This window comes from Suncus etruscus, chromosome 18 (genome assembly GCF_024139225.1).
Source record: "Suncus etruscus isolate mSunEtr1 chromosome 18, mSunEtr1.pri.cur, whole genome shotgun sequence".
In the NCBI taxonomy this organism is placed as follows: Eukaryota; Metazoa; Chordata; class Mammalia; order Eulipotyphla; family Soricidae; genus Suncus; species Suncus etruscus.
The window spans coordinates 3,717,254-3,738,185 of record NC_064865.1 but is presented as its reverse complement, the minus strand read 5'-3'; the positions used below and the strand labels follow the sequence as shown (position 1 = coordinate 3,738,185).

The window sequence follows — 20,932 nt, the reverse complement described above, 5'->3', positions numbered from 1 at the left end:
TATGAAGGAGCACAGGAAGTGGCTGGTGGTAGAGGCTGCAGGTGTGCGGGGCATGGGGGGAGGAGGAGGAGGAAGAGGAGGAGGAGAAAGGAAAAGGAAGAGGGAGAGGAGGAAGAAGATGAGGAAGAAGAGGAAGAAGAAAAGAGGAAGAGGAGGAAGAGGAGAAGGAAGAGAGTAGGAGGAGGAAGAGAAGGAAGGAGAGGAGAAGAGGAGGAAAAGAGGAGGAGGAAAAGAAGAAAGAAGAGGAAGAGAGGAGGAGAAAGAGGAGGAAGAGGAGGAGAAAGAGAGAGGAGGAAGAGGAGAAGAGGAAGAGGAGGAAGAAGAGGAGGAAGAAAGGAGAAGGAAGAGGAGGAAGAGAAGAAGAGAAAGAAGAGGAGAAGAGGAGGAGGAAGAGAGGAGGAAGGGGAGGAGGAGGAAGAAGAGAAGGGAAAGAGAGAAGAGAAGGAAGACAGGAAGAGGAAGAAGAGAAGGGAAAGAGAGAAGAGAAGAAAGACAGGAGGAGGAAGAGGAGGAGGAAGAGAGGAAAAAGGAGGAGGAGGAAGAGGAAGAGGAGGAAGAGAGGAGGAGGAGAAGGACACCCACTACTGCCCACCGAGTACATGACGAAGCCGATGGTGTGGAGCTGCGCGCCGTGGGGCCGGCCCTGCCGCCAGTTCTTCTGCATGAGGGCCACCAGGCAGGTGCAGATGGCCTCGTCCGTGTCGTCATCCTTCTCGGGGAGTCGGATCTTGAACTGCGGGTTGGTCCAGAAGGTGTCTGTGGCCGAGGGAGCGGGTGAGGCTGGAGCGGTGCACCCCACTCCATCCCACCCACCCACCCCGGGGAGACCCCAGCCTTGGGTCGCCCACGTCCTACCCTGGTGGTTCCGACAACCACCAGCGGTGCTGCCACGCCGCCAGCTGCCCTGGAAGAAGGTGATGTGCCAAGGGGTGCCCAGCTCCTCTCGGCAGTTGGGGTCGGGCATCAGGTGGCAGATCTCCAGGAGCGTGAAGTTGGTCACGAAGTCCTGGTAGGACATCCTGGGTGGAGAGGAGCGGCCCACCCTCAGGTGGCACCGTGGGTCAGAGCCACAGTACAGCAGGGAGAGTGGGTTCGATCCCTGGTATCCCAGATGTGCCCTGAGCCCACCAGCAGTGATTCCTGAGTACAAAGTCAAGAGTAAGCCCAGACCACCACTGGATGTGACCGCAGAACACAACAACCACAACCATAACTGCAACTACCACCACCACCAGTACCACTAAAAACTAAGCCATAGCACCATACTGACCAGAACTCTCCATCTTCTTTGCTGAGCAGAAGCTGCTGCTTGACGCTGGAGTCCACCTCATCCCACTCCTTAGAACTGGAACAGAGACAGGGTCCAAGGAACTGGCCCCCCGTTGCACCCCCAGGCCTTTCTCCTTGGGATCTTGCTTCGGATGGAGACCCCAGACAGGAGGGACCGTCCAAGGATGTAGACCCTCGACCCTGGTCTACCCTGAGCTCCACCCCTCACCTGCCACCACAGCTCAGAGCTACCCACTTGTCACTCCAGGCTCCATTCCACTCGAGGCGGCCCCAGGGGTTCCGCACCCGAATCAGGGTTGTCATCCTGCCTTTGTGGGAGACCTGAGTGGGGAAGTTAGAGTCAGGAGGGGGCTCCCCTCCTTGACCTGCCCTCCCCCAGATGGGCACTCTGGCACTCACATCCTTCAGGCTTGTTACTGAGTATGCATGGCCTTTCACCAGCTTGTTCTCTGTCATGGTCTCTAACTCACTGGTGCTGAAGACCTATAGGGCAAGGGCAGGGGAGAGGGGAGAGCTCTGTGGTGTGTGTGTGTGTGTGTGTGTGTGTGTGTGTGTGTGTGTGTGTGTGTGTGAAAGGGGGGCAATGTCCAGCATTGAGCTTGTAAGCCTTGATACTCTCCCATGAAAGCCTGTTCATTCTTTCATTTATATTTCTCACTGTGATTTCTATTTTTCATTGTGCGCTCAGGGATTACTCCTGGGTCTGCACCCAGAAATCGCTCCTGACAGGCACGGGGGGGGGGGGGGCTATATGGAATGCTGGGATTTGAACCACCATCTGTCCTAGATCATGTGCAAGGCAAATGCCCTACCGCTCTGCTATCTCTCTGGCTCCATCATTGTGATTATTTTTGAAGGGCCACACAACCAACAAACTGGTGCTGGGAGGGTGCTAGGTACTCCTAGCTCTGTGCTCAGGAGTTGTTTCAGGAGTGCTCCCAGAAATCACTCTGACATATGTGTTCAGCCTGGGGGCTGTCTCCTCAACCCTGTCTCTGCATGAATTTCTTTGTACCTTCAAATAGCTTTCATTTATATGCAACTGTCAGAAAGAGTATAGCGAGTTGTGGGCTAGGGAGACAGTCATGGGGGCAAGGGGGAAGGCAATTGCTTGGCATTCAATTGACCCCACTCCAATCCCCTGCACCATAGGGTTTCCTGAGCACCATGCCAGGAATGGCCCTTGAACATTGCTGGATGGGTCTGTCCCCTCCAATTTTGTATTTTGGGTTATACCTGGTGATGCCTGAGATTACTCTTAGCTCTGCACTAAGGAATTATTCCTGGTGGTGTTATGGGGACCATATGAGATGCTGGGGATTAAACCCAGGTTAACTCTGTGCAAGGTAAATATCATATCAATGGAAGTAAGTCAAAAGAAAAAAAGGCAGATACTGGCTGAGCTCACTTATCTGTAGAATATAGAATAACAAGATGAGGGAAAGCAAGGTATCAAAAGGGGGTGCACATCTTGCCCTGGATTCTCGATTATAGAATTGAGAAGGGTAGATAGGGAAAGAAATCAAGGGTAGAAGGAGAAACAGGAGGATAGATGGGAGGTAACAGGGGTAAAGGGCAGGGGAAGAGGTGAAGAATATCTGTATGTCTGACCCACAGAACCTCAGAACCAACAACGCTGAAAGCATGAGACCTAAACTCTAATAACCAAACTTTAAAATGTGTCTTTTGGGGCCAGAGAAATAGTACACTGGGTAGGGTGTTTGCCTAGCACATGGCTAAGCTGGGTTTAATCCCTGACATCTCATATGATCCCCTGAAATCACTAGGAGTGATCCCTGAGCACAGAGCCAGGAATAAGACCTGAACACCACTGGGTGTGGCCCCCAAAACAAAACAACCACCACCAAAAATCCTAACCCAAGTAGTGAGTCAGTAGAGAGTGAAGGAGCCAAGTTCAAGAGGGCAGCAGGACAGGACTAGTCTAGGAAAGAACACGTGAACTAAAATGTATAGGAGGAAGAGTTAGTCATGCAGATGTGTGGCGAAGGAGCTGAGAGACAACCACAGCAGGTGCAAAGGCTCAGGGACAAGATTACAGGAGACTTACTTCGATGGAGCAGCCCAGGAGAGATGAACGCTCTATGGCCTTCCTGAGGACCCTCATCATGTTCTGAGGCAGGCTCACAAGCTGGATGCTCTCCGTCACACCCCCTGTGAAGTCCTCGAAGCCTTCTACAATGTTGCCCCCCGCCAGGGCTTCATAGGACCCACTCAGCCTGTGGGGCATAGAAAGGGCGCAGTCTGGGCTCTGAGATGGATACAGGAAATTAGACATCAGAGAAGGTACTGAGGGAACGGAGGGAGGTCCTCTCAGCCCTTGGCCTCTTCCAGCCCACCCTGCGTGCCAGTTGACCCCCAGCTGCCAACGGTGGAGTGGTGGAGTAGGTTGGAGGGAAAGCCCATTCATTCCCTTTGAGTGTGGGCACTCACTTGGCATATGCCTTCTCCAGGAGGGCACTCCAGAACTCATTGCGCTCAGCAGAGTGCACGAACATCAATTTGCCATTCCTTGTAGGCAACTTGTCATCCACCACTACATCCAGCCATTGTCCAAATTGCCAAATCTGGGGCCAGCAAGGTAGATGTCAGGGGACATGGGGTTTCTGTTGTCCCAGTTTCCCCATCCAAGCATGTGCTTTTTGCTATAGCAGCAGGAACCCATGGGTATAGAATGCTCTCTCTCTGTGTCTCTCTCTATCTCTCTGTCTCTGTCTCTGTCTGTCTCTCTCTCTCTCTCACTCTCTCTCACTCTCTTTCTCTCTCTCCATGAGAACTTAGTAACCTGAGAACCTCCTGGTGGCCAGGCTCAATGTCCTTCTAACCCAAAGCCCTAAAGAGTGAATGAAATATGTCCCTTCAAAGTCTGAATTTTATTTCATCTCCAGGTTCTGCCATAGTCCCAGAGGAAACTCATTCTTTTTATTTATTTATTTATTTATTTATTTTTGGTTTTGTTTTGTTTCTGTTTGGGGGCCTCACACTGCAGTTTTCAGGACTTACTCCTGACTTCGCACTCAGAGATCATTCCTGGTTAGATTAGGGTCTATATGAGATAAGAGGGATTGAACCTGCGCCAGCTGCTTGCAAGACAAGTGCCTTACCCCCTGTCCTATTTCTTGTTTCCCTCATTCAACTTTTTAATGTTGACTGGCCTTTAGAACTGCTGAGCTTTCCAAAACTCTCTTAAGTCTCAGAATCATTTTACAGTATAGGGCTTTTGTTCACCCATTCCCAAATTTAAAGGGTAGATCACAAAAACTATCTGATCTCTGTCAGACATGTGCCACTGGCACATACACATCTATGTACTTACATTACATGTAGCTAAAAAGAAGGAGAGACAGGGGAGTAGTAGTACAGAAAAATCAAACTGATAACAGTTCTTCTAGGAAAAGATTAAAAAATTAGTTCATAAATTTATGTAGAGAGCAGATATTCTTAGATAACTGAGCAAATAATCTGCCTTGTTGAAGGATAGATAATTCGAAGGCATGGAGTGCACATTTTGATAATGCTGGAGGCGTGGGTTTAATCTCCAACATCAAAGGTCCCCCAATACCATCAAAATTTATATCCACCCCCCAGAAGTACAGTTGGAATAAGCCCTGAGTACAGCTGGGGGGTCTGACTCCAAGACAAATAAAAATCCAAGAGGCAAGAGAGATAGCACTGTGGTACTCTCCTTGCATGTGGCCAAAGCTGGTTCAATCTCTGGGACCCCAGATGGCAGGTATCCTGAACCCTACTACAAGTGATCCCTGAACTCAAAGCCAGGAGCAAGTGCTGATTACAGCTGGATATGGTTCTCAAACAAAACAAAACAAAACAAAAACCCACTCAGAATAAATATATATATATTTTTGGAGAGGGACCCACATTTTATGATACTTGGGAGTTGCTCTTGGCTTTGCTGAGGGAGTCAGATTGGCCAGGAATTGGTTCTGGGGTTTCTATTTGCAAAGCCAAGCTCTTTGATTCTTTTCCCCAGCCCATAATTGACATTCTTCAAATAGAAGAAAAGGCAAACATCAAAGCATGTTTTAGTTTTTTCTTTCTCTACCTCTGCCCCTGCCTTTTGTTTTTCTTTCTTTCTCTTTCTGTCTCTCATATACACATGTGGATGTGTGTACCTAAACATACACATATGAATCCCACAAAGCAACTCAGACTTTCAAATCACCCTTTACCTGAAAATGGAAGATGCCAGCATAGTTTTTCTTGAAGTTCTGTTTCGTGGGTACCACACGTTTCAGCAGTCTGGGATAAGTGGTAAGGGAGCCGATGGCAGCCAGAAGCCAGCAGTCCCCTGAGAAGAGAGGCAGGAGGTCAGCCAGGAGCAGGCCCAGAAATGAAGTGTTTCAGGAGAGCAGGCATGGGATTGAGGCTTCTCCTCCAAGGCAGAGAGCCAAGGGAAGAAAGAAACGGGTAGAAGCAGGGCAAAGGAAAGGCTCTGAGGAGTAAGATTTTCTTTCTCTCTTTTTATTTGGGGCGGGGGTAGGTGAGAGACTCACAGATTGGAGACAGATTTGGGATTTGGGGATGAGGAAATTTTGACTTTGGTCTTGTTCTTTATTTAGGACTCTTTTTTTTTTTACTTTCTCTCTTTTCTTTCTTTCTTTTCCTCCCTCCCTCTGTCCATCTCTCTCCCTCCCTCCCTCCCTCCCTCCCTCCCTCCCTCCCTTCCTTCCTTCTTTCCTTCCTTCCTTCCTTCCTCCTTCCTTCCTTCCTTCCTTCCTCACTCCCTCCCTCCCTTCCTCCCTTCCTTCCCTCCCTCCCTCCCTCCCTCCCTCCTTTCCTCCTTCCTTCCTTCCTTCCTTCCTTCCTCCCTTCTTCCCTCCCTCCCTCCCTTCCTCCCTCCCTTCCTCCCTCTCTTTCTTTCTTTCTTTCTTTCTTTCTTTCTTTCTTTCTTTCTTTCTTTCTTTCTTTCTTTCTTTCTTTCTTTCTTTCTTTCTTTCTTTCTTTCTTTCTTTCTTTCTTTCTTTTTCCTCCCTCCCTCCCTCCCTCCCTCCCTCCCTCCCTCCTTTCTTTCTTTCTTTCTTTCTTTCTTTCTTTCTTTCTTTCTTTCTTTCTTTCTTTCTTTCTTTCTTTCTTTCTTTCTTTCTTTCTTTCTTTCTTTCTTTCTTTCTTTCTTTCTTTCTTTCTTTCAATTATCTCCTATTGAACAAATTCAGTCACTTTCCCTCACAGTTTCTTACTGACATCTTTTTCCTGAGTATCTCAGATCTCCTTGGTTGGGACCATGGAATAGCATGGGACTCCTTGGGCCAGGTTGAAGGTGATGGGGGAAAGTGGTGGACCATGCAACAATGCTCAGGGGTTACTTCTCCTCTGCACTCTGGAATCACTCTTGGCTATGCTCCTGGGACCCTATGGGACCTCTCCAGAAACTCACTGACCAGATTGCAGGAGAACGTGTCCCACACTTCCCCTACTGTTGCAGAAAGGAGGGGCAGAGCCCCAGAAAGTTGTCTCGACTTTGGACCCTCAGCACCCCAAACTCAACACTCCCTGGAGCTCCTCTTGCCTCAGCCCTCTTCCCCAATTCACCCTGCTCCCTTGAACATCCACTTTCCTGCTTCCCACTCACCCAGTATCCCCTGGCAGATGTCTGTTGGGGTGAACCCATCCACAATGAATTGAGGATCCTTTGTGATTTGCTGTAGTGAAGAAATAACAGTTAGGGGGAGACCAGGGCATCATCTCTTCCTTCCGTATTCCCTTTACTGGATAGGGCTGAATGATCCGGAGTTCTAGGGATAAGCGTGGGGGAATGGGGGAGCTGGGAGGAGCAGGGTAGTGGTCCCAGCTGGACGGTGTGGTGGCTGTCCCAGGGGCTGTCTGTGAATATCTGCTTACGCTCAATGAGAACTGTTCAAGCACCTGGGATGGTACCCAGTGTCAGGACCAAGATGGGGTGTGAGGGGATAAGGTGGGGTGGGGCACCATTGCTCCCCTTACCCAGAACCCCTTGAGTCCTTTCCAATACTTACAGTAGGTCGCTTCCAGGAGATGTTCTGCACTGATTTAGAACTGGGGCCCAGATCCTTGAAGCCCAGCGAAGTGGGAAGAGCCGGGAATACAGGATCTTCAAAAAGCACTTTTTTCTTCAGGCAGTCTGCTTTCAGCATCTCAAAATCCTGCTTTCTGTAGTTGATGACATGGTAGTATTGGCCCTTTTCTTGGTCCTTGAAGCGATCATGATTTATGTGACATGCTATGCCCACGCTGACCTCATTTTTATTTTCTTAATAAAAACAAAAAGACAAAAAAAAACAATTAAAAATCAACCTCAGTGGGGCTGGAGTGATAGCATAGCAGTAAGGTGTTTGCCTTGCACACAGTTGACTCAGGACTGACCTGGGTTTGATTCCTGGGCATCCCATATGGTCCCCCAAGTGTGGAGTTATTCTAAGCACAGAGCCAGGAGTAACCCCTGAGCATCACCAGGTGTGGTCAAAAACAAAAAACAACAACAACAACAAAATTAACCTCGGACCCAAAGAGAAATTTCTCTCCAGGAGACATACAAGTGACCAATAAGCATATAGAAAAATGCTCAACAGTATTAGAGAAGTGGAAAGGACTAATTAAGGCTTCAATGACAGAGCTACCCCCATACAGCACCTATTGGGGTAACTGTAATAAAAAAAAAAGATGCAGGGGCCAGAGCAATATAGTAAGTACAGCAAGCAGGGTGCTTGCCTTGCATGTGGCCGACCTAGGTTTGATCCCCAGCATCTCATATGGTCCCCTGAGCACTTCTAGGGATAATTCCTTAATGCAGAGCCAGGAGAAATCCCTGAGTATCATGGGTGTGTTCCTAAACCAGAAAAAATAAAATTAAAAGATGCAGCAGCAAAGGACAATGAAAAAACAGTAATCTGTGAGGGTGAAGGCAAAAAGGGGGCATCTTTTTGGAAAATAGTCCGGTAGTTTTTCCCCACAAGAGTTATATAGGAGTCAATGATTCCACCTCAACATATAGATAAAAGAGGGAACAATTTCTATGGAAACAAAAATTGTGCAGATGTTCGTAGCACTGGTCTTATTATTGTTATTTCATGGTTTATTTTTTGTTTGGAGGTCACACCTGGCAGTGCTGGGGGCTCCTGAAGGCAGAGCATATGATCCCACTCATTGAGCTAGCTTCCCACCCTGTTATTATTATTATCTATTGTTTTTATTGTATTTTTCTGAAGTAAAAAACGGTTTTATTCAGAGAAATATGGAGGAGGGAGGGAGGGAGAGAGGGAAGGGGGGATAGGGAGAGAGAGAAAGAAAGAGAGAGAGAAGAGAGAGGAGAGAGAGAGAGAGAGAAAGAGAAGTGAGAGAGTTGTGGTTCAGGGCTTCTCCAGAGGGGAGAGAGCTGAAGTATACATCTCAGGTTGACGAGTGGGTGGTTTTCTCTGGATAACCTGGGCGTCCTGCAAGCAAACAATACTCTCAGTTGTTTAGGTCTTCACCGCTTGCTTGGTGGTGTTCATACTGCTGGGGGCAGCTCTCAGCAGTGCTTGGAATACCAGGTGGTGCTGTGGTTTGAACCCAAGCCTCCTGCATCCAAAACTTGCATACAGCTCTTTGAACATCTCTGCAATCATTGATATGCATTTTGGAGGAGAGGGTTCAGATTTGAAGTCACGCCTGGCAGTATTTCCTATCTCTGTGCTCAGGGGTGAGCATCTGGTGGTACTCAGGAAGTCCAGGTATGGTGCCAGTATCAAACATAGGTTGGCTGTATGTAAGACAAAGTGTCTTAAGCTCTGTGCTCTCTCCAGCCCCACTGATAATTTTTGGTACCCCCATGCCACTATTTGAGAGTCAGTGCAAACTTTTTGACGTATTTTGATCTGGGCAAAGGATCAAACTCACAGCTCAGCCTTGTGCAGAGGGCAATGTCTTATTTGCTATGCCTGACCAGGCAATAGGGTCAGGGCAATTTCTACTGCAGCAGATCCTCTAGAACTGGTGTGAGCTGCAGCAAAGTTAGCAAAGACTTTCAAAAAGCAAACCGTGTTATCCCCAGCCCAGAGGGTAGAAATCAGAACAAACACTTTTCAGTCCTGACCAGCTCCTTCCCCAACTTTTACCTTACAGGGACCAAGGTCGGCAAACTTATAGGCCCACCCTCTTCAGAGCTTCCTATCCCTTTTGGAGCCCCAGTTCCCTAAACTCCAGTGTTTTCTTGATAAACAGACTAATGTCCCTCAGCTCTGATAGGTGAGGAATTCTCGCTGACAATAGCGTTATTCATAGAGGCCCCAGCAAATGAGGTATCAGTGATGATGGAAAGATAGAAAGAAGGCCTGCTTTGGGGAGGAAAAAAATATAGCTAATTATAGTCATTTATTTTGTCTTCTTGGGGGCCAAACATGGCAGTGCTTAGGGGTTATTCCTGGCTCCTGCACTCAGGAATCATGCCTGCTGGGGCTCTGGGGACCATATGAGATGCTTGGCACTAAAGCTCAGCTCAGCTGTTGTATAAAGTGAAAAACTCTATGTGCACACTATTATTGTTTGTTTTATTCTTTAAATTTTATTTATGTATGGGGCCACGAGAGATAGCACAGTTGGTAGGGTGTTTGGCTTGCACACAGCTGATCAGGACAGATGGTGGTTTGAATCCCGGCATCCCATATGGTCCCTCGTGCCTTTACAGTAGCGATTTCTGAGCACAGAGCAAGAGTATCCCCTGAAGTGCTGCCGGGTGTGACCCAAAAACCACATATATGTGTGTGTGGTGTGTGTTTATTTATTATTTGGCATTGGGCCACACCTGTGATTCTCAGGACTTATTTAGGGCTCATCTTGGCAATGCTTAGGGAACCATTATGAGGTGACTAGAGGTTGAACCAGACAGTAAAACAAAGTGCCAAAATGCCTCCATGGACTATCATTCTGACCCCAAGAGTGTGTGTGTGTGTGTGTGGTGTGTGTGTGTGTGTGTGTGTGTGTGTGTGTGTGTGTGGTGTGTGTAACTCACATGGTGGTACTTAGGGCTTCAGGAATTACTCTTAGAAGGTACTTAGGGAACCATTTGGGACTCTGGGATCTAACCGCAAATCATTTACGTGCAAGGCAGGCACCTAAACTTAATGTACTATCTCTATGTCCCCATTCATTTTTGTTTGCTTTTGTTGGGGTTAAGATGGGAATTGGGCCACATCTGGTAGTGCTCAGAACTTACTCCTTACTCCTGGCTCTGAGCTCAGGGATTACTCCTCAAAGGCTCAGGGGACCATATGTATTACTTTTTATTGTTGTTGTTGTTGTTGTTGTGGTTTTGTTTTGAGGCCACACTTGGTGGTGCTCAGGAGTTATTCCTGCCTCTGTGCTCAGAATCACTCCTGGCAGGTTCAGGGGACCATCGGGGATACTGGGTATTGAACCCGGGGTCAGCCCCAGTTGTCTGCGTGCAAGGCAAAATGCTTTACCACTATGTTATCACTCTGGCCAGTTCAATATTTATTATGTATTTATGTATTTATTTTTGCTCATCTGGATACTCCTGGCTTTGTATTTCAGAGATCACTTCTGGTGGAGCTCTGGGGTGCTATGCCAAGGATCAATGTTGAGTCAGCAGGGCACGGAGAGAGAGATAGCATGGCGGTGTTTGCCTTGCAAGCAGCCGATCCAGGACAAAAGGTGGTTGGTTCGAATCCCCGGTGTCCCATATGGTCCCTTGTGCCTGCCAGGAGCTATTTCTGAGCAGACAGCCCAGGAGTATCCCCTGAGCAACGCCGGGTATGGCCAAAAAAAAAAAAAAGTTGGGTGGTCAGCAGTGTGCAAGGCAAAAGATTTAATCTCTTAGTATCTCTCTAATCTTTTAAACATTTTTTGGGTAGAGCTACACCCATCAGTGCTCAGGATTTACTCCCTGGCTCTGTGCTCAGAAAGTATTCTGGTAGGCTCGGGGAACCATAGGGGATGCCGGAGATGAAACCCAGGTTGGCTGCATTGCAAGGCAAATGCCCCACCCACTGTGCTATTGTTTCAGTCTCCTTTAAAAACATTTTTGGATGTAATTTAATTTAATTTCTTGGGGGGGGGGGTACCCCCGGCAGCGCTCAGGGGTCACTCTGGATCCACGCTCAGAAAATCGCTCCTGGCAGGCTCAGGGGACCATAGGGGATGCCGGGATTCGAACCCACCGTCCTTCTGCGTCTAAGGCAAAAGCCTTTACTGCTGTGCTATCTCTCCGGCCCCGGATTGAATTTTATTTAAGAAATTTAGGCACCATGACTCTGCAACACTGCTCATGGTAGGGCTTCCTGCATACAACATTCAAACAAACCATCTTCCTCCAGAGTGCCCGATCTGAAACTATTCCCTCCTTTGGAGCCTTGGAAAACTTGGTCTATTAGCCAGTGCTCAGTAAACACTGGGTTAGACAGAAGATGGAATGAGCTAATACTCAGGGAAACATCTCAGTTAGGGAAACAGCCAACTGGGGCTCCCCAGAAATTGTAAGCCACATGGCACCCCAGGGGTCAGGGGAGAAGTCACCCCTGGAAGGATTGGTGGACCATTTGGGTTGGGTTGAAGCCAGGTGGGCCACTGTGCAAGGCAAATGCTCTCCCACTATGCTACAGCTTGGGCCCTTCCCAGCACCATCTTTTTGGTTAAGCAAGGAAATCCAATCTCCCACCTCATGGTAGCAATTTTCTTGTGGGACACCAGGGTCTAGGAAATGGCTGAAATCATCTTTTGCTTACAGACAATGAAGTTCTGGTTCCCAGCACTGTGTGACCCTCGCTGTCAGCACCATCTGGGTGTGACCAAGAAGAAATGAGCATGGAATAGACCCAGAGGCATTGAGTGTGACTCACTGCTGCTGTGGCATCCCCTCATCCACCACCACCCCAAAATGGGGGCCTGCTTCTGTCCCTTGTTTGCCTGACATGCCTCATCCTAGCTGCCACTACCAATAGGACTGCTTCATTCTTTTAGCTGCTTGGACTTGACTTTTCTGGATCCCTCATACACCTCGTCTTTTTTCTTTTGTTTTGTTATGTTTGTTTGGGGCCACACTCAGCAATGCTCAGGAGTTAATTCTGGCTTTGTACTCAGAAATTTCTCCAGTATTTTGGGGAACATATGGTACGTTGGGGATCGTGTGTAAGGCCAAGTGTGCAAGGCAAGTGCCCTACCCCATTGTACTCTCTCGCTAGCCCCTTAAACACACTAACCTTTGGTGAAAAGTCCTGTTCAGCCTCTCAGACCCAGCACAATGCCCACTGCATCGGTGAAGACTCCCCAGCCCAGGTGCCTTAGGCCAGTCCCTGCTCGTGACCCCACTTCTCTGTGTAAGGTCATCCTTCCTTGCCTGCTCTGCTCATCTCTTCTGAGGCTCTAAGAGCCAACAGTGGTGTGAGGTCTCTAGGCCCCTGGAATGGATGGGGTAGAAGCAGAATCTTATACTAAGTACCAGGAATCCTCAGAAGGGGTTTCCACCAGTCTCCCACTGGTGAGAGCCTCATTTTCTTCTTCTGCCCTGTCCTGCCCCCCAACTCTCATCCTGCGTCTATTCCTGGCACACTATTTAGTACATACGTTTCATCATTTCCACTCCCTCATTAGAAACAAAAATTAACTGAGCATAGTTTCCTCGTTTTTTCAGCTGTGCATCTCTCTCTCTCTCTCTCTCTCGCTCTCTCTCTTTCTCTCTCTCTCTCTCTCTCTCTCTCTCTCTCTCTCTCTCTCTTCCCTCCCTCCCTCCCTCTCTGTCTCTTTTTCTCTCTCTCCAGGGACTAAATTCTGGACCTGAGGCAAAACAAAATGTTCTATTGATAAGCCACATCCCTAGCAATTGTCTTTAATACACAGATGTTCAGAGTATATATACTAGGATTTTGCTGTAGATTTATGGTGCTGGTGTCCGAACCTGGATTGGTAGCATGCAAGGCGAGTGCACTCACCCACTGAACTATCATTCCAAACCCCTTATATTTTCAATTTTAAATAGTGGCCATTGCTAAAGGGATAATAGGAAAGAGGGTAAAGTGCTTGTCTTGCATGTAGCTGAGTGGGTTCAATCCTCAGCATCATATATGGCTCCCGTGAGCACACTCAGGAGTGAGTCCTGAGCGCAAAGCCAGGAGGAAGCCCTGAGTGCCACTGAGTGTGGCCCCAAAACAAAAACAAAAACTTTAATAGTGGCCTCCTTGCAAATGCTCAAACCCAGTAGTATGTCCTGAGGATGCTCAGGATAATTGTTGCAATGTTTGGGGACCATCATGGCACCATCCAGTAGTGCTAGGGGGAGAGCTATCTGGGGCCAAGGACTGAATTTGGGGTCTTGAAGAAGCTAGCATTGTACTCCTAATGGTTCCCCCTTTTTTAGGGACCAAGTGATGCAGGGATAGAAGGTCTCAATGCAAACACGTTCACTCAGACCTTTCAGTTAGTTCTGGCTTCTGCTTTTCTCTTGGCATCATCCTGAGTGCTTATGTATTTTTATACTTCATGGTGATGTATTTGTGCTATTTCATAAGATTTTTCTTCTTGCTTTTTTGGGGGGTTGTGGTGGTGTACACCTGGGTTTGATCCCAGCATCCCATATGGTCCCACAAACCTACCCGGAGTAATCTCTAAGTGCAGAGCCAGGAATAACCGAGTATTGCTGGATGTGACTCTCCCCACAATTGAAAGAAAGGGCCCACGTGCCCAAAAAACAAATTAGTCCCGAGTGCTGTCCTATGCCATAGGCTCTACTCAAAATGGGGAGACATCATAAAATTACCTTTTTCTGCACCAAATTTCAGCTGGAGGAAACAAAAATAGATGACCTGAGTCTATAGCCTGGAGCATACAACTGCTCTTCCCCAGAGTAGCCACTTTGGTTTGGTTGATTACTATGAGGTATAAGAGGTCTTTATAATGTTTTTCTTTTGTATCTGTCCTCTCTGCCTGCTTTTCCCCTCCCCTCTTTTAGGAAGGGGGGAGCTGTTTGGATCTGAATAAATAGGAGGAAATGCTGGGAGGAGGGGGCCTTTTGCTGCAGGCGAGCTAGCTCTTTATTTTGGAGCAGCTGGCAGTACAGGGTTTTGTGTCCGACCTTCTGACCTCTTTTTACTCTCTTGTCTGTAGATTATTTGCTTCAGATCTCTAAGACTGCAACTGCTTCCCCTGCTCTTGTTGGTTGGGGGCATGAAAATTCCCTTTCCCCTTCTGGGAAACTCTGGGATAACCAAACCCTCAACCAACTTCCAGAAAAGTCACATTACAGACTTCTCTATTTGTTTCTTTTTTCTTCTTGAGTTTGGACCACACTCAGTGACTTCAGGGGTTACTCCTGACTCTGCGCTCAGGAATCATTCCTTGTGGTGCTCAGGGGACCATATGGGATGCAAGGGATCAAACCCAATCTGAAGACATGCAATGCAATGCCCTTCCAGGTATACAATAGCTTCAGCTCCTCTTTTTAGTTAGATATTTGTTTTTGGGGGGGTTGATAGGGTTGAGCATCCGACAGTGCTTCAGAATTTCTGACTCTGTGCTGAGGTCACGCCCTGGCAATACTTGGGAATCCATAGGTAATACCAGGGATCAAACCCAGGTTTGGTTCTGCTGAGTGCAAGACAAGTGCCTTACTTATTGTACCATATCTCTGACCCCCAATTTTATATTCTTTTTTTGTTTTTTTTCTGTTTTGCTTTTGGGCCCATACTCGGTTAACTCTCAGGATTATTTCCTGGCTCTGCACTCAGAAATTACTCCTGGCAGGTTTTGAGAAATCATTTGGAATAGCAGGGCATCAAACCTCAGTCAGCTGCATGCAAGGCAAACAATCTACCCTCTGTGCTATTGCTCTGGTCCAGAGTTACTATATTCATACGCCCCCTCCCAATCTCTACTGATATATTGTCTTTCGCTGTATAATCATTGTAGATTTGTGCCAAATTCTTTTGTAAAAAAAAAAAAAGTGGGCTGTGATGAGTAAGATGAAAGTTCTTTCAAGGTCATAGAGAAAAGTTGGGCTGGAAAAAGCCGAGTGTGACAATTATACATGACCCACAATTATGTGGTGACACATGGTAAATTGGTAAGGACTACATGGTAAGGACTACAATCACAGACTCTATCTGCATAAACAAACAGTGCTGGATAGTTGAGACAGACCCCAGAGGTAAGAGGAGCAAACAAACAGGGGCTTTGAGCTCTATGAAGTCTTTAAGAGCTGTCTCAAATTTCTTCAAAAAAATCCCATAAACAGATAAAAAGCAATGTGCATGGTTATTTCTGTTCCTAGTATGTTTATGAATCTTACTAGTCAAGTTTATTAGCAAGTCTGGAACTTAGTTCTAATAAATGTTTGTTGTTATTCTTTGCCCTTTTTTTTTTTTTTTGGACATATCTGGTGGTGCTCAGGGGTTATTCCTGGTTTTGCACTCAAGAATTACTCCCAGAAGATGCTCAAAAGACTATAGGGGTGCTGAGGATCACAATAATGGGTCATTCAAGGCAAAGCCTAACTAGCACTCTTCCTTTTTTTTCTGGATTGATTTTTCTTCGGGTTTTCACTCCTGTGGTGATCAGAGGCACTTTCTGCCTCCAATGCTGGGGATCTCTTCTTGCCAGTGCTCAGGGGATCATGCACCCAGGATTCTTGCATATAAAGGATATGCTCTAGACCTTTGAATCCTCTCATAGGCTTATTTTGGGAGGTGGTTTCTCCCACATTCCAAAGTGGTAATTCTTAGCAGGACAGTGAGAACTGGGGTTTCTCAGTGGAGGGGTCCAGTGGTTCAGAGTGGAGGTCTGAAGATGTGGTGCTGCTCAGGCTCTGTGGTGTTGGGGATTTTCTGGATTACTCTAGAGGTGTTCAAGAATCTGGCTCCATGTGGGATCACTAGTGGGGTGGTGGGTGGAGGTTTGAACCTGGCAGTGCTTAGGCCTTATTTCTGGCTCTGTTCAGGAACTCCTAATGGGATTTAGGAGGATAATATGAATATTAAGGAACTTGGGTCAGCTCTGTATGCAAGGCAAATGTTCCTACTGTTCTGACCTCATCTAGGGTTATACTTTTTGTTTTTAATCTTTTCCTCCCTTTAGTCTCTATAGATGCATTTTGTTTTGTATCCCAGATTTTTTTTTTGTCATAACTTCTTTAATTGGATTAGCCTCTATTATCAGGGACTGAGAGGTTGATTCTATGAACTAACTGGACAAATCAACTTCATGATTTATGGAATTTATCAAGTAGTTTCATTTGTGGAACTATAAAGAAGCAAACATTTGGCGGCCGCGAGAGATGGCATGGAAGGTAGGGTGTTTGCTTTGCATGCAGAAAGATGGTGGTTCGTAATCCCAGCATCCTATATGGTCCCCCCAAGCCTGCCAGGAGCAATTTATGAGTGTAGAGCCAGGAGGAACCCGAGTGCTGCCGGGTGTGGACCCCAAATACCAAAACAAAAACAAAGAAGCAAACATTTGCCACTCCTCAAAATATGGTGTCTTGGGTATATGATTGATTTCAGAAGAGGTGGAATGTAAACATTACCCCTTGAAGTTATTTTCCCCCACTAGACATGTTATTCCTACTGTACTTTCCCCCTACTGTGATGGCTCTATTGGATGGGAAATGTCAGATGTGAGTCACTAAACCCATTTCATAAGAAAAATACCTGGAGGACTCAAAATTAACCGAAAAGAAAATGAGTTTGGATTTAATTGCAAAGCTTTTCTAAGCAGACATATCTGACTGCAAACAAACTTAGAATTATTTGCAGGTCGATAAAACTAATTTACAGAGCAGGAGAAATCAATCAAAAGCTAGTCCTCATGCTTTGCATGCTAGAGGCTTGAGTTTGATTCCTGACACCACCTGACTCCCCAACTGCTGCCTAAGGTGACCCCACAGAAGACTAAAGTGAGGCAAACACTTGCCTTGCACACAGCCAACTCAGGTTGATGGGCAGCATGGTATATAGTCCCCAAACTCCACCGGGCATAGAGCCAAGAGGTAAACACTCGGTTATGGCCCCCAAACAACAAAAAAATAAAAGTGACCATTTAGCAATAACTGGGAGTACTCCTTGAGGGACTGCCAAGTGGTGGCCTAAAAAAAATAAAAAATAAAATAAAGTAAAATAAAATAAATAAACCACACACACACACAAACCCCAAAAAGGCAATAAATGAACTTTTAGACCTATTTTTCTTAAATACCAGCTGGAATCCAGTATATAATATAAGATGTTTTGAGACTAGGCCTCTGCTGACTTATATGACAAGAAAAGTAATAAAGGAAGATTCAGAATTCTCAGAGAAAACAGCTTCCCTGGTACTGAGTCCCCATGAAAAGGGACACAGAGGGCCCAGAGAGATAGCACAACGGCATTTGCCTTGCAAGCAGACCGATCCAGAACCAAAGGTGGTTGGTTCGAATCCCGGTGTCCCATATGGTCCCCCATGCCTGCCAGGAGCTGTTTCTGAGCAGACAGCCAGGAGTACCCCTGAGCACCGCCGGGTGTGGCCCAAAAACCAAAAAAAAAAAAAAAAAAAAAAAGGGACACAGAGGGTCATTTTGCCATCACACCAACCTTTTCCGTGGCAAATTCCCATGCTGCCTGGATTCAGAAGGAAGTAGCCAAGCTGGATTTGATGCCCAATTTCCCTAGAAATGGAAGGTGGGGATTTGTAGTCGCTGTCAATCTTGTCCTTACAAATATAATTTTTTGTGTTTTTTAGGCCACACCTGGTGGTACTCATAGGGGTGCCCACTCTTACCAACTTGGTATTGAGGGCGAGTTCCAGTGATGTTTGGGGGAAATCATATAGTACTGGGGAGCAGGGTTGAATCCCAAGCTCTAGCATGCAAAGCTTATGCTCCAATTCTTTGAACTATTTTCCTATATATTGTGGTCTCACAAAATCTTTATCTTCTCTAACTCCTCCCTTGATTTTTTTCTCTGCTTCTTAACCTTAAGAGATGTTCTGGCAATGTGAATAAATGAGGGAAGTAGAAAGCCTATCTCAAATACAGGCGGGGGAAGGGGGGTAGGAGGAGGGAGATTTGGGGCATTGGTGATGGGAATGTTGCACTGGTGAAGGGGGGATTCTTTATATGACTGCAACCCAACTACAAATATGTTTGTAATCAACTTGTATAAATAAAGACATTAATAAAGAAAAAAAAAGATGTTCCGGGACCAAAGCAATAGTACAGCAGGTAGGGTGCTTGCTTTGCATGTGGCTAACCCAGGTTCCATCCCTGGCATCCAATATGGTCCTCAAAGCCTGCCAGGAATGATCTCTGAGCTCAGAGCCATGAGCAACCCCTGAGCACTGCAGGATGTGGCCCCCAAAAAAGAAACAAACAAACAAACAAGTTTTCCTATGTTATGTGTTAGATATTGAACTAGGTACAGTAATGGATGGAAAGTGGAGAGAGCAAACAACAGCCCCTCTGAATGGGCTTGTTAGACCCCTTCTCCTACTGACCCACTTTCCCCAATCTTTTAACTACTTTTCCAACTGGGGACACACAGTTGGACACACAGAAACACGAACTCACTCAGTCTGAGAGCAAGATGGTTTTGGGGACAAGCTCATCATCTTCTCATGTTACCAGTACCTGGAATGAATTTTTTTCTTTTTCAGTTTTTGGTCAAAACCCAGAGTGCTCAGGGTTTTTCTCCTGGATCTGTACTCAGTATCATACTTCAGGACTTGGGAGATCACAGTGGTGCTGGGGTTGAACCTAGGTTGGCTGGGTGCAAGGCAAGCACCCTACTCTCTCTTTGGCTTCTGAATGAACTGTTTTTCTTGCATCAACTTTTGTCTGTTGAATACAGGCCTTAAGCAGCAAGTACCCATTTGGGTTCCTTATTAATAGAACAGCTCAGATTTGCCCTCCCCAACACCAGCCTAGGACTCTTCTCGAGTTCCTGGTGGCTGGTCCAAGTCTGACTACCATCTTCAAGGTTTTTGCACTAAGGGACCATTTTTGGCAGGTGGGAGAGGGTTTGGGCCAAACTCAGTGGTGCTCAGGGCTATTTCTGGCTCTGTGCTCAGGAGTGACCTCTGGAGATGCTTACAGGATAATATGTAGTACTAAAGACTTGAACTGGAATCTTGGATCAAGGTGAGCATATGTAATCTCTCCAGGGACATATATTTTTTAGGCTGGAATAGGACCTTCTGTCCCCCACATTTTATCTCATAGGCTGGGCTCTGCCCCACTCCTCTCCCTGATCCAACTGTCAGTGGGAAAGGAGATGGCACCTATGATCCTGGCCTTCAGTGGCCTGCTCTGCCCCAAACTGTCAGTGAAGGAGGCCCAGTTTCTTGAGCATGTCCTGTACAAAGGCAGAATCATCTACAAATCATAACATCCCCTTTCCAGAAATGGGGGAGAGGCCTAGTCTAAGGTATAAGAGTGAGAGCATCCTTCCCTGCTTACCTGGGGACGTCAAGTTGGTGTCCCCATCAGTGGCCTTCATGGTGCTTGGCAGTTAAAGATTCTAAGGGGAAGGGGAGGAGAGCCCCACCACCACCCAGAACCCTTCAGCAGCAGTGGGGTTTCTGGGCTGGTGGCATACTTTAACAGCTGACTTCCTCCCTCCTCCTCTGGCCCATTTGTCTCCTGAAGTCCAAGTGCTAGCAGAATCCCTTCCTTTCTTTCTTTTTTTTTTTCTGGGGAAGCCCTCACACCCAGTGATGCTCAGATTTTATTCCTGTGGTGCTTGGGGACTATATGGATTAGAACCACAGTCAGCCATGTGCAAGGCAAGCACCCTACCCCCTATACTTATTGCTCAGGCCCCCTAGACTCTTTTCTGTTTATTTTCGCACCCACCACCTGAGGGGTCATTCTCATGACCTTTCTCCCACTACCATCAAGTCAGGAACTTGTCCCATCCCTCTCCTTTACAACCTGCTTCTAGGAAGGGGCTGCCTTCCTAGACACCCCAATTTGACCCTTTTATCCCGAAGGCATCCTGATGCCATCAAATCACTCTCCCACTGACATGATCCCCTGAGCCTGTGTGGTCCTTGCTTTTTTTTTTTTTTTTTGCCATACCTAGAGATGCTCAGGCTTACTCCTGACTTTGCATTTAGGAATCACTCCTGCCTAGGCTCAGGGGGACCATATGAGGTGTCAGAGATGGAACCCAGGTCGGCTGCATGCAAGGCAAGCACCCTACTTATTGGACTATTGCTCTAGCCCCTCTTTTTATTTGTTAGTGGCTGACAGGCATTACAGGCTCAAGGCTTGTCCCATGCAGTTGGGACTTCACTATACTAGTAATTCCTCTAATGATCCTATTTCCAGAGAACCTGGGCACCTTGTTTCTTGCAAACAAGGGGCTACTGGTGTGGGCTTTTCCTGGGGAAAGGGTAAGCTGGGATGTCTGGCCTAGATGTCCAACTTCCATCTCCTGGATGTGCAGCCATTGTAGAATGAGGTACTCAGGCTATTCATGTCTCCCATTGTCCTTCAGCCCCACCTGGTGGGACTTTCAGGATAGATGGTCGAATGAGTGGCATCATAGAGACTTATTTCAAGGCATGAGTCAGCCTTGCCTAACTCCACCCTTCTTCCTCTCTTGGTCTCATGCACTTTTTGAACATCACTTTTATACTGCACCCAGTCCGACTCACATTCAGGTTTGAAGGA

At 46.9% G+C, this 20,932-nt stretch overlaps 1 protein-coding gene across 1 annotated transcript in view; it reads right to left on the bottom strand.

The window, feature by feature from the left end:
- Positions 1 to 19,754, bottom strand: part of CAPN11 (calpain 11) — a 29,178-nt gene extending 9,424 nt beyond the window's left edge. Inside the window, exons 1-11 of the mRNA XM_049765214.1 lie at positions 19,715 to 19,754; positions 7,302 to 7,555; positions 6,899 to 6,968; positions 5,499 to 5,617; positions 3,742 to 3,875; positions 3,359 to 3,527; positions 1,690 to 1,773; positions 1,526 to 1,611; positions 1,271 to 1,345; positions 856 to 1,019; positions 593 to 756 (exon numbers count right to left, since the gene is read on the bottom strand). Of these exons, the coding sequence (XP_049621171.1) occupies positions 593 to 756; positions 856 to 1,019; positions 1,271 to 1,345; positions 1,526 to 1,611; positions 1,690 to 1,773; positions 3,359 to 3,527; positions 3,742 to 3,875; positions 5,499 to 5,617; positions 6,899 to 6,968; positions 7,302 to 7,555; positions 19,715 to 19,754 (1,359 nt within the window). The remainder of the gene's footprint in view (positions 1 to 592; positions 757 to 855; positions 1,020 to 1,270; positions 1,346 to 1,525; positions 1,612 to 1,689; positions 1,774 to 3,358; positions 3,528 to 3,741; positions 3,876 to 5,498; positions 5,618 to 6,898; positions 6,969 to 7,301; positions 7,556 to 19,714) is intronic.
- Positions 19,755 to 20,932: the final 1,178 nt, after the last annotated feature.